We start from the raw sequence: 12,783 nt of genomic DNA, 5'->3' as shown, positions 1-12,783 counted from the left end.
TGGAGTGTGGTGTGTAAGCCGTGGTGGTATGTGCTACAGTAGGTGCCTTGGGGTAGTGCACGCACCCCTCTCTATCGCTCCCCTCATCAAGCATGGATTCTAATCAGGGCTGGGGAGATATAAGACGTTCAGTCATTAAATAAATTAACTCTGCCACTCTATGCTCTCCTTCAGCCCCCGCGAGAGGCCCCGCCGTGCTCTGCATACATAGAGAGAGGAATGCACAGCCCCGTGCTCCTCAACCTTCCCAACGCAACCTATAGCAGGCCGGGCGACACGCGCGTGGTGGGCGTGCACGCACAGAGCAAAAAACACACGTTAGGAGATAGCCTTCGTGATTTAGCGGAGCAGTAGAACCACGCCTTCTGTCCTCACTCACTGATGCTCGCATTTGCGTGGAAAGCCTTTCACTTTGCATAATTGTATTAAAACAAAGCCTCGGGATGTTTACCATTAAGAATACCCATACGTGCAAGCGTTTGATGTGCACACTGAACATCCAGAGGTGCCGTACGCAAGTCATAAATAATCTGTGGGAACACTGCTGATTCACTGGCTTTGTGCGAGACAAGTGTGGATGTGAGTTTTGAGGATCTGCGCGGCACTCTGCCATTCATCAAGAGGCGGCGTGTGCAGTGACGAACAGTGAAAGAGCTCAGCCTCGGCTCAGATCACTGACACAAACAATCAAAGCTGACACGGGCTTCCTATATAGCACCTGCCACTCGTACAACACACATAGATCCTTATGAGGGGGAACTCGCTCGCAGTTCTAAACTCATATCTTCACACCCTTCACATCATCTTCTGGACACCGTGACGTAAAAAAAAAAAAAAAAGTGCATGCTTAATGCATATCAATCATTTTGACAGAGGAAATGCTTATTTGAGAAGCAAGACGTGAGGCAAAAGGCAACGTGTCAGCAGAACGTCGATTGTCAAAACTTGCCATTTGAATTTCCAGTGCACTGCGTGGAGACAAATATCCTTAGAAATCCCTTACACGGCAATTTGTATCATTCTAATGCATGCTTTAATTCTCCATTACTTAAAAATGAAGTACCTGGGAAGGTAGAAAACACATTAGAGAAAGTAAGAAATGAACATAAGGGTCTGGGGATCTCTCTAGCAGACACAATTAAATATTCATGCGTCTCCTCCTAGGACAGAACAGATACAGATCATTATCATGGCAACAGCACACCACCATTTTGTTCACACGTTTGCTTCGGAATCAATGTGTTTATGAGCTCCATGAGAAAGCAAGGCAATGTCAGAATATCCGCATTAACCCCATCATTAAAATCATAACGCCTTCCTGGCTTATACTGTACTAAACCCTGCAGTGAAGAATACTTCTTTCGAGCGTGGAATTAAAAATATGGCTCTGGTTCCTGCTGTGATGTTCAGGTAGTATACGGTATAAGTATAAGTTAGTAAAAACGCCGGCACACAGGCTTTTTGCTAAATGTGGTCCGTGTCTCTTTGAACACTTCAGCCACACGCCACGGGACAGGATACTGCCTCCCGACGGTAGCGAATCATTCCAAAATTCATTACAACTGCTCAGTCCCTTCCTGCCTTCCGCTTGAGGAGAGAAAAGGAGAGAAGAATAGCAGTAATGTACTTTGGATGACCTCCACTTTCTAAAGAGAGGAGAAACCAGCCTTTTTTTCCGCTTTTCAATCCCCATCAAAGAGCAGCAAAAGAAGGGACAGCATTCCCCTGCTCGCCGTCATTAATCATAGCTTTCTGGGAGCAAGCGCATATTAATTTCTGTCATCCCAAACATCATTCGGTATTGTTATGGCATGGCTTAGTCCTCATTCACCAGCAGACGCTCACCATTCCTCCTGGTTGAGGGAAGACAGGCCCTGTGAGGCTGCGTTGCAGAGCAAGAGGCCTTTATCCCTGGGGCTCTGACACCAATTAAGCCATTTCACCGAGAGACGAAAACAGGGCCGCCGTTCCAGTGTAACATGAGCCAGCACCTAGCTGCTGGCCCCTCGCCATCTTTCCATTACTTCAGACACAAAAATGAACTTCATGGACTTACGAAAGGATGAGAAAAAAAGGAAAAAAAGATTTTTAGCATACTATCCTACAATATCAAGTGATGACAGAATTATGAAGGTCAGTCGATTTGAAACTTGAATTTTTCAAAGTTTCTGCAATAGTCCAATAGTGACTAATAGTCAAAGAGGTGTCTATCTGCGACATCAATGGCAAACCTATTTCTTGCAGTAATAGATTCAGTTGTATGTAAAGGAATTACTTATATGCATTAAAACATAATCTGACATTATAATAGAATTGTGCCACAGTTTATATATAGTAAGGAGAGCAATGTCGGGCAAGCATCTGATTGCAAGTTTGTCTTTTTGTTGTCTTTGTTTTATGCTGTTGCCTTGTAGCAGGCAGCACAGTGGAGCTTGTCTTAGGGCTGAAGCAGAATAATGCAAGGTTTTGTTATGAATTAAATATTAGAAATCTTAACACAGCAGCCAATAAGAATTATTTGCCTTATTAAAGCGGCAGAAGACGCTGATTAAATTTTCATTGCATTGCAGTCTTTTTCCCATTTCGGCCTTCAATATATCATTCTAATGTATGGAACATGTGGAACAATGGCATATGGAACAATGGGAATAGGGGGGCTTAATTTCGAGATTGGAAATGAGGGGAAGACAGCGTGTTTCTTTTCTCTTACTTTTTACGAAACCAATCTTGTGTAAGGAAAACAAAGATGACAGCAGTATTGTGCTTTTTACTGTCAGTTCACACTGACAACAAGCCTCATTCCTGCCTTTCACGAGCCCTAATAACAGAAACCTCAAATTCCAGCATCCCTTTTTTCACCTGTTGGAGTTACCTACCCTGCTCAGCACTGCAACACGTGCTCTACATAACATGTTTTAATCACTATACCAACATTCAATGCCAATTGCAATGATACAAAAACAAATTGATCATAGCAAGTACAAAACCTGGTTATTTTTTACTTAGTTATGTTCACAGATGGCGTGTCAGTTAGTTATCTACATGTAATGTGTGCAGAGAGTAAATGAACATCATAGTATCTATTGTCCCATGAGAAAAACTCTTCCCTGAAACACTGGAGCTAATGAAATGGAGACCTATAAATAGCAGTATCATTACTGAGAGAGGACTTGCATTGCACCAGTCTTTCCATCTGACCCTCTTTACACTAATAAGTGCTCCATGGCAGTGTTTCCCAAACAATGGGTTGGGACCCATTTTGGGGTCAAGTCATGTTTCCTACAAAATAAACGTATTATTGTTTCAAACGATTTTTTAAAATAAAAATACAAAACATAGGCTACATTTTTCCATTTCTGAATTTTTCAATGAAAAAAGAACGGAAGAAATAGCAGATCTATAAGCACACAACGTGAGCCTGTAGCTATTGTCACTATTAAACATGCAAGTGGTTAATTCAGGCATTTTTGTACGTTTGGTCCGAGGGAGACTGCACCAAATGTCTCTTTTGTGTCTTTAGCCAAAAGGTTTGATGAAGACTGCTCTGTCTATGGCAATACAATGTTTGGCCATCAAATGATATGATGATACACAGCACTACGACATTAAACCACTAAGACCCGAGACGGATTCTTCAATTGCCTTCTAAATCAGTAGTCTCAAACTTTTTTGTGCCTAGGAGCCCCAAGATTATATATATTTGACAAACACAAATCGAAACATCTCACATTAGGAACATTTTTGTAGTTCCATCTATTCGTATCATTTCTTTTTACATGTAAATAGAGTACATGCAGCTACAGTGTAAGTATATCTGTACCGAATGGCTCTTCTCTTCTCTTCTTCTATCATGCAAAGTGAAGTAACAAAATAAACTTCAATATTCTAAAATGTGTGTAAACCCAATTTGTTTATTATCTTTATAACATGCACTGTAAGCATGACCGCAGTCAGCAAAAGATAGTTTAAACGTTGCTACGATGTGTTTTATGAAAAGAAATTACACGGAGGGTGGATATTTAAATTTTTATGCCTGCTGAAAAATTACTGAGGCAGCATATATTTTGTAAACACGTCAGAGATGACAACTGTAAAACACAGATGGCATTACATTATTATTGTATATATATATATATATATATATATATATACAGTATATATGCACACGCGTGCACTTGCACGTGCACACACGCGCGCACACACACTGTGAACTGGTTCTGTCGTGAAGAGAAGAAAAAATGTCACAGTCAACACACGGGAAACTATACAAATTTCGTATGAAAATGCAAGGAAGATGCCTTTAAAAGAGGCACATTCCTACCGCTGTAAACGAATTTCAATCAATCCTTCCCTTTTGCATCGCAAGCAGCCTCTGCTGGCTGCCACTGCCTGAAGATAACTATTTCACCACCTCTGTCATGCCTAATTAACAACTCAGATGTACAATTTAGAAATTTCGCAATTAACCTACTAAAATATTGTTGGAGGATGCTAATTGTTATGCCAGTTGCCATAAAGACTAATTTGCATAACGTATGTGCAAAAAACAATTATGAGCTGTTGATCGCGCGCAGGAGCCCACAGAAAACGCTTCAAGCTATGAGGGAGGGTGAGGGGGGGGGGGGGGGGTTAGTGGCGAGAGAGACATGTGCAAGATGGGTGTTTGTGTGTGCAGATGGAGAGACATCAACAGCACTGAATCATCGTACAAAACCCAGATTACTGTGTGTGTGTGTGTGTGTGTGTGTGTGTGTGTGTGTGTGTGTGTGTGTGTGTGTGTGTGTGCGTGTGCGCGTGTGTGTGTGCGTGTGTGTGTGTGTGGATCTGAAGCTCTACAGACATTAGGGGTAACAGCAATTCCAGCGACCGAGTGTCTCTACAGCATTTTCCACTCCTAAGTGAAACTGATATGCATTCCGCATTTTTCTTCTTCTCCTTTTCTCCCTTTGTCTTGCTCATTCTCCTTTCACTGCCGGCAGAAAGGAAGGTATGTGAGAGCTACTACTTAGATAATAGCCACATCTTTCCAATTCCCCTGCATGGCTATAGAGGAGGAAGCGCGAGTGGCCCTGCCATTGAGGCAGTCAGGAACCCAGCTGTGAGCGAGCCATTCTGCACAACACTATCTAGTCTCTGCAGCCACATCACTGAGACAAAAAGCAGCTAAAGTCAATTGTCTGTCCTGCTGAATAGCTTTCTGTTCCCTGTCACACATTGACTGGGACATTTCCAGCAAAAAAAAGTCTAATAAAACCACGGGGTAAAACAGCACTCAAGATTCAACCAATATTGACTTTTGATCCCTGGCTGGCATGAAAAAGAGAGAGCAGCTGTATGATATTAATATAAATTGTATAAACAATAGCAATAATACAAACACTATTAATAATTATACACAAAATACTACTACTACTAATATTAATACTACAAATTACAATAATAGAAATACTACAACTAATTAACACCCATTCAAAATGAAGAGAGTCATTAACTCTTTGTCAGAGAACACTGAAATGAATGCTCCCTATGGGTTTCAGAAATGCTTACAGTACCTCCTTTATCCTAACTCTATTTACGCCAGGTAATGCTTTTAGTCAGCTTTGCATGTGGTTAATTATATGCTCATCCTGAAAAGTATTTAGCTTGCCTGATGCTCCTAGCCGAACAGGGCGCAAACAGACTGGATTATGTGGATATAGACAAATAAATACACAATATAAAGCACGTTCAACGGTTTACGAAAGGCAAAGGCGCGTGCGCACGTCTGACGCGAGGCTGACATTGGTGTCGGTCTGTTTGGTGGAGTGTAGTCCCTTTAATCCACTGCTTTAAACACTGGATCTGGGCATTTATCAGCCTCTGAATCAGTTCTCTCACACCCCCCCTCTCTCCCCTACCTCTCCAGACCCCCGTTTCTGAACCTGATGAGTCAAAGGTCAGGAAAACAACAAGTCAATACGCAGCCAAGAGGAGCGCCATGCGGCTGAGAGAGCTGTGGAGGGGTCTAAGCCTCTCTGTGGCACACCGTGATTTAGCCTGTAATAGTTTTCTGTAATCTCTTTCTATTGATTAAACCTCACATCAAAGAGGAGTCTTGCTGCAGAACCTCTCTTTTGCTGGTCAGAAATACCATATGGAGGTAATCTTTCACCTATGTTATTCTTGCTGCTCCCGCTGGTGCTGCTGCTACTGCAAGCCTCTCCTATCTCCTCTCCTCCAGGATGAGAGAGCCAGCAGTGGAAAACAAACCTAGCATAGAGGAACTACTGCAAAACTAATCTGAATAACACACGTCTCCTCCAGATCTATGGATTCTTTGTCTTCTGTCAAAGCAGAGAAAGGTCTGCCGATATGAAAGTTACCGTAAATGTACTTTAAAATCATCAGTGTTCATTTAACTCAGGGAGTTTAACGTGTACATTCTCTCAAATTTCTAAATGAACACTGAGGATTTTAGTGTATATACATGTTTCCAATGTCGTGAAAAGGTAAGACATGTTTTTTTACACTTTTTTTTAAAGGTACAGCTGCTGCTATGTTGAAAATGTGAGTTCAGGAGACAAAAAAAGGACAAAGAATTCCATTAGCCTATGGTACCACACATTTAGCTTATCTAAATGCAAAACCAAGAAATTGTTGGGGGGAAAAAGGCTGCTAAAACACTCAATTTACTGACAGGCAAATGACTTCATGCTGCCACTTAATCTCATTTCTTGCATAATGCCCTCTAATTAGCATATCAAAGTGAATTAATACTTCTAGGGCATTAGCAATGCAGAAATATGCTCCAACTCTACAATAAGTGTTAGACAGTGCCCCAAAAACTTCTTCTAAACTAGGGATGCACGATTAATCGCTCATCGTGCAATATTGTCCGACATTTAACTTTTTACATGTGTATTTGAATGTGAAGCTGAAAGGCTTTTAATGAAGCCTTCGGATTAGTTAGTGTATTTTGGGGATGCTTTCAAAATGCTCTACCTGTAGTACAAATAAAAGACATTAGAAAAATATTCTAATAAAAGGCCCAATAAATCAGGTAATATGAATGCAATGTTTTTTAGAGGTCTGCATCTGCAACCAGAATCACAGTAACTGTATAACAGGTGTATGTTTAACCATTCTGGAAATTCTTTGCATACTACTGTACATACATGTTGTCAAACTATGTCTGGAGACCATTATTCATCCTTACTCTGAGCACTGGACTGCACCACAGCCTAGTGCAGCAGCTACTGTACACACAATAATATCATCAGTGTTAATGTATCCATTAATATCTCATGTACACATGCAACCAAATGGACCCTTACACGTGTTACATGTGTACACTCTCTGAGAGTAAATGATTTTGCTGTGTGTACCTATGGTTGTTGAACCGCTTCCAGATACATTATACAAAAATCACTTTTAACCAAATGGCTGATCCTGTGGCTAAAAGGCATTGGCCCCTGTGCCATTTGAGCGCACATGAAAGGGCCAAGGAATCCCTGTGTACGATGCTACAGGGGCCAGTGAATGGCTCACTGTGTGCTAGAAAAACAGAGCGGTCAGCGAGGCCACCAGACCAGCTGAGCTCTGTCAATGGCTAAGAGGGGGAGACTGTGACTCCAAACCACAGGCTAACCACACACGCACGCACACACACACACACACGCACACACACACACACACACACACACACACACACACACGCAGTACATACAAGCACACATATTCGCTCCCGCACACATTCACACTTTCCCCACACACTGACAAATCAACACCTAATTATTTCAAGCTAAATATATATATAATCCTATGTGTCTTTTCATTTTGGTCAAATAATTTAAGAAATCATTGCGCAACCTGAAAGCCTGCGACATGAACAATTTCATTTCAGTAAGTGAAAAGTGAAGTGGATCTCTTTTTTTACCTTATGCACGTCTTATAATGTAACATGAGATTAAACTATTAAACTAATCTAGTCTTTCTCAATGCAAGTTCTACAGGTGGACTCAAGATACCTTCAGTAGGATGAAGTAATCAATTATGCCTCGCTTTGACTCTACCTTCTGCATTTGCTCAGTTCAACATAAGGATAGTAGACTGTAGACTCTGAAGGAGATTTTTTGCTGCCCCTGTGGACACCGCTTGTGTTAGGGAAGTTCATAAAGTTTTACGATCTCCCTCAAGTCAACTTCCTTATAAACCACACAAAGGTCACAAATCTGGTATCAGGTTTGCCAATTTGCCAATCCATTTCATTCTTCCGCTCTTTTTTTTCCCACACTAAACTCTGTTTGGACAATAAATATTATTTGGAAAATAAATATGATTAGGTCGTATTATTGTCTTTGTTTTGTTGGAATTAGAAAATATCTGTTTGTCAGGGCTTCTTCTCATTATGAATAACCTATTTAACTATTCGAATAAAAATAAAAAAATGTAAAGAAAAAACGTGGAATTAAATTCCATGCATCTTTAAAAATAAATTGGGCAAGAGAAGAGGAATGTGCAGCATAATGTAGAAGCCTCCTTTTTTAAGAAGGCTACAAGAAAACGTACTAAAACTAATAAAAGTTAGGAAAATACAGATTCTAATTCCCTCTTTGACAAGTCACAACATGCACATCCCACACACACACATACTGTATGTCATGGCATGTCCATGCCGTATGCGTGCACACACACACACACACACACACACACACACACACACACACACACACACACACACACACACACACACACACACACACACACACACACACACACACACACACTTCTTTTTTTGGCCAAGTAGGTATAAGTATATATCTTATATCTTTATATCTATAGCATATACCTTATTTATTTATAGGTAGCCTAAACAATACATGAAAAAATACTTACTTCCATATTTCCAAACAACTTAATTTAGCAATATGCTACTTTTAAGTTGGTGATGGAAATGAGGTAAATGTGATTTACAGTCGGCTATACCCTACGCTTTGCAACTGACTATAACTTAAATAGCCTTAAAAGGTTAATAAAGTGTCACTCCCACTACAATTGATGATTGTAGGCTAGCATCCAGGTGTTGAAAAGGTGTGAGTTGTTGCTGGTATACACCTAGACATCTTGTAGTGATGTCTGCTGTGTGTGGCTCACATGAAATTCTACTCTGTTAAGTGTAAAAGGTACCGAGGGTGCATACAGTAAGTGCACATTGTTGTAAGCCCTGCACAGCATCCACAAAACCCATAAAGCCTAGGTAGGTTACCTGACAAGATGCTCTTTCAGAAACAAAAAGAAGCCGAGTGTCTAAAATGATTCCAATCTATAATCGCCTCTGCGCCAATGCCATGCCTTCCTTCAATCTCCACAGACTTGTGATAGTTTGAAAAAAATAATTGGATGATTGGCACAAAGTTGCCATTAGCAACCTCCTGGTTGTAACCTATACTGACTGTACACTACTAGCCCATCTGAACCCTGCAGGTAAAGATGGCGGTGGGATTTTTACGGGGCTCAGCAATATTTTTCTTTCTTGAGTAGCCTATATATATGTATATATAGGCTTATATATATATTTTTTTTTACAATGTGTGAATTTTCCCAAAGATCTTACCTGTCTTTTCTTTGATTTCACAGAGAACGCTGAAGAGTGCAGGTTTCATTCTGTGACAGTTCAGTCCATGTTTCCTGTTTCAGTATAAGACAAAGATAAATATTCAAATATAGCCATCATGACACCAAACTTTGAATACATTAAGAATTATGTGGGAGGAGGGGGGGGGGGGGTGTTCTTCAATATCTGTGCAGTTGTGCACTAGCCTATTTTGCCGAGCATAATTCCACCAGCCTAATGTTAATTGTCTGATTCTAACACAAAAGTTGCCCTACTTAGGCAGCAGCATACACTAGGCTATAATTATGCTACTTAATTATTTTCTAAAAGTTAAAAAAAAAACTAATTTATTTGCAGATTTTGGTGGCCTGTTTTTTTATTATGATTAGGAATTTATATTTGTTTATGCATTGGCTCGATTTTCAGTCTCAATATACTAGCCTACATTATGCATATGCTAGAACATGAATGTTTGTTTTGGTAAATAGAGTAATATCGGCTATTATCATTAAAATATCAGGACACGTGTGCTCACGAAAACTTTTTGGACAACTTGCAGTCAAACATAAGATGAGGTTGAGAAACTGACTAAATAAATAACGTATCACCTTCGACTTGTTACACAGCTTGTGAGGCAACAAGTTCACTTAATAGTGACAACTGAAATAAGACATTAAGATATTATTGTCAATTTATGCATCGGCAGTAGGCTATAGGAGCGAGACAATAAGGATAGGTCGGGTTCAGGGAAGTTAGGAAAACATAAATTAACCAACTTTGCTTGCGCTTCGTCCAGACTTTGATCGGTAATGGTCATTATTTGATGAAGAATGTCACCAATGTCTTGTTTTCTTCCGTCTCCATCTGTCCCATCGTGTCCATGTGGAGGCGGCAGTGCCATGCCTCCTTGTACCGAGTGGCCAGCCAAACTGACACCGCCAATAGACTGCATGATCCGGGCTTGATCGTCCATAGTAGCCGCGATAGAGTCAGCGCACTGAGCCAGGCAAATTGAAAAACTCATATACAAAATCAACTACAACATACGTTGTAGCCTCTATACTGAGCAATTATTCAGTTCGTCAACAATATTGAGCATAGACGTATCAAAGTGACTGGGTCCAAGTTATCGCTATCCTCTTTTTACGCACGGTCCAAAGTGACGAAACGTATAATTATTTGTTTGTCCAAAAATACATAGGCTTTTAATTTTTCAAAACTTCTTTGTCAAAATTGACAGCCGTTGTCCATCGTATCCCGAACGAATCCTCCTCATGCCAATTTGTCTTTCAGTTTGATTTGACGCGTGGTGAATAGAAACGCTCCTTTGGTGATCTCTCATTTATTAGCGAGTCTTCTTTAGGATTCCTCGCGCATTTCCTCTTAAAAATGTTCAAATCCTCATCGTAAACCGCAGGCAAACAAAATATCCAGCATGAAAATGTGTAAACAAATAAGAAAAATATCTAAAACTCTTATAGGCAAGCGTAAATGTTGCCAACTGTAAATGTACATAAATGATTCCCACAAAAACTGAAAATATTAAAAAAATAAATGGTCTGCGGCGTAGGTGTCCCAATGTAATTTAAAAAAAAAAGAAATGTAGAAAAAGTTAATTGCATTAGTGGGAAAAAAATTATAGGAAAAAAGAGCTAGAAATTAATTAGGCTACACGTTGTAAGGCGATGCGCAAAAATATCTGCCTGCTGAAATTTATGAGCCCGGTCCTCTGCCTGTGTGTGTTTTATGTTGTTTGATGGCAGCGGTAGTGAGCGATTGACAGTGTGCCAATGCCACTCACTCAGTGCAGACGTGTCAGGGAGAAAAAATAAATAAAAAAATACAAAATCGAAATGAAAATGCACGCTCCGCCCTACAGAGGAGGGGTCTATATTCTTGTCACTTCTCGCTGGAACACTGAAAACAAAATGCTAGAGCAGTAGTTAGGATGGTGATTGTAAAAGATGAAAGCACGGCTGCTGAGTCCCCCTCTCTCTTGCAGGTTATCCTCATTTCCTCACGCGGTGAACACGCACCTGCACGCATAAGCTATTGCATACATTTACCATGATGGCACCCATAAAGGGAAAAGGCATAATCTTGAGAGTCTTTTTTAACAGTTTGATAGAGAACTGTATAGTCCCCTCTATATGCCTTGGTTCAGAGCGGGGGAAGCCGAAGACATGTTTATATTATTGCAAGTAAAGCTCCTCGACCAATCACCGACAAGTATGACTCGGACTGACGACCACCGTGTCCTATTAGTGGCAGATGCATGACGCTGAAAGCCCACCCACTCCATCCCCTCCATCTTCAGTCTGCTAGTACAAAAGGATGGGAACTTCTGATTGGCCGTTGCTACGAGTGACACCCACTGCACAGGCGAGGCGGCGCTGCCTCTGTGCTCCTCCGCAGTTGCTATGGTAGCAGACAAGTTGTTGAGCTGGAAGCAAGACTACAAATGCACTTATATATATATAGCCTACGCATCTATGCTAGACCAGGGATTCTCAACCCTTTTGCCATTTTGAGGACCCCCCAGTTTGATATGGATTAGGCCACGGAATCCCCATTTGATGCCCTTGGCCCTTTCTTTTTTCTCTTTTTTCTACCTGGGAGTCTGGGACCCTAATCCACACTGTAAACTCCTCAGTGTTTATTTACCTCTGAGAGAGTACAAATTTGTAGACTCTCGGAGTCTATGGAAGGGTCCATTTGGACCCCCACAGGTCCCTGGACCCGACTTTGAGAAACAGTGTTTTTTAGACCATTTACTGAAAAATGACCAATAAAATACCAAAAAGGGAAAATGCACAGTAACCAAATATCATACACCAAACCATACCAGAAACAAATACAATTAATTAAGTCTCAAACAAATCATGAATGAGACTCCAAACCAAAACAAACAAACAATCATGTACCTCACTCCGCTTTAGTCTGCTTATCAAGGGCGCTAAAGGGCTGCATGAACCAGTTGAACCTCAGGGTACATCATCAGACAGTCACAGGTACACGAAACAGTGTGACAGGCGCTGCAGAACAATATAAACAACTTCAATCATTCGGTCAACTGTTCACTAAAACTGCAAGTTACAACCTTACTTTGAGTACAAAAGTGCATGATGCATATAAATACCTTGCTGTGCAGTGTAACAAAGTCACAAACAAACAAATGCTGGGGTGTGTCT

At 40.7% G+C, this 12,783-nt stretch overlaps 1 protein-coding gene across 7 annotated transcripts in view; it reads right to left on the bottom strand.

Annotated features, from left to right (window-relative positions):
* pbx3b (pre-B-cell leukemia homeobox 3b) overlaps positions 1-11,326 on the bottom strand; it is a 74,682-nt gene extending 63,356 nt beyond the window's left edge. For all 7 annotated transcript variants that reach the window (XM_080766648.1, XM_080766650.1, XM_080766652.1 and 4 more), the window contains exons 1-2: positions 10,369-11,326; positions 9,593-9,666 (exon numbers count right to left, since the gene is read on the bottom strand). In XM_080766648.1, the coding sequence (XP_080622774.1) occupies positions 9,593-9,666; positions 10,369-10,616 (322 nt within the window). In that variant the 5' untranslated portion in view covers positions 10,617-11,326. The remainder of the gene's footprint in view (positions 1-9,592; positions 9,667-10,368) is intronic.
* Between the last annotated feature and the right edge of the window lie 1,457 nt (positions 11,327-12,783).

This window comes from Protomyctophum bolini, assembly GCF_963924005.1.
Source record: "Protomyctophum bolini genome assembly, chromosome: 6".
Lineage (NCBI taxonomy): Eukaryota > Metazoa > Chordata > Actinopteri > Myctophiformes > Myctophidae > Protomyctophum > Protomyctophum bolini.
This window is presented reverse-complemented; position numbering and strand designations above follow the sequence as displayed.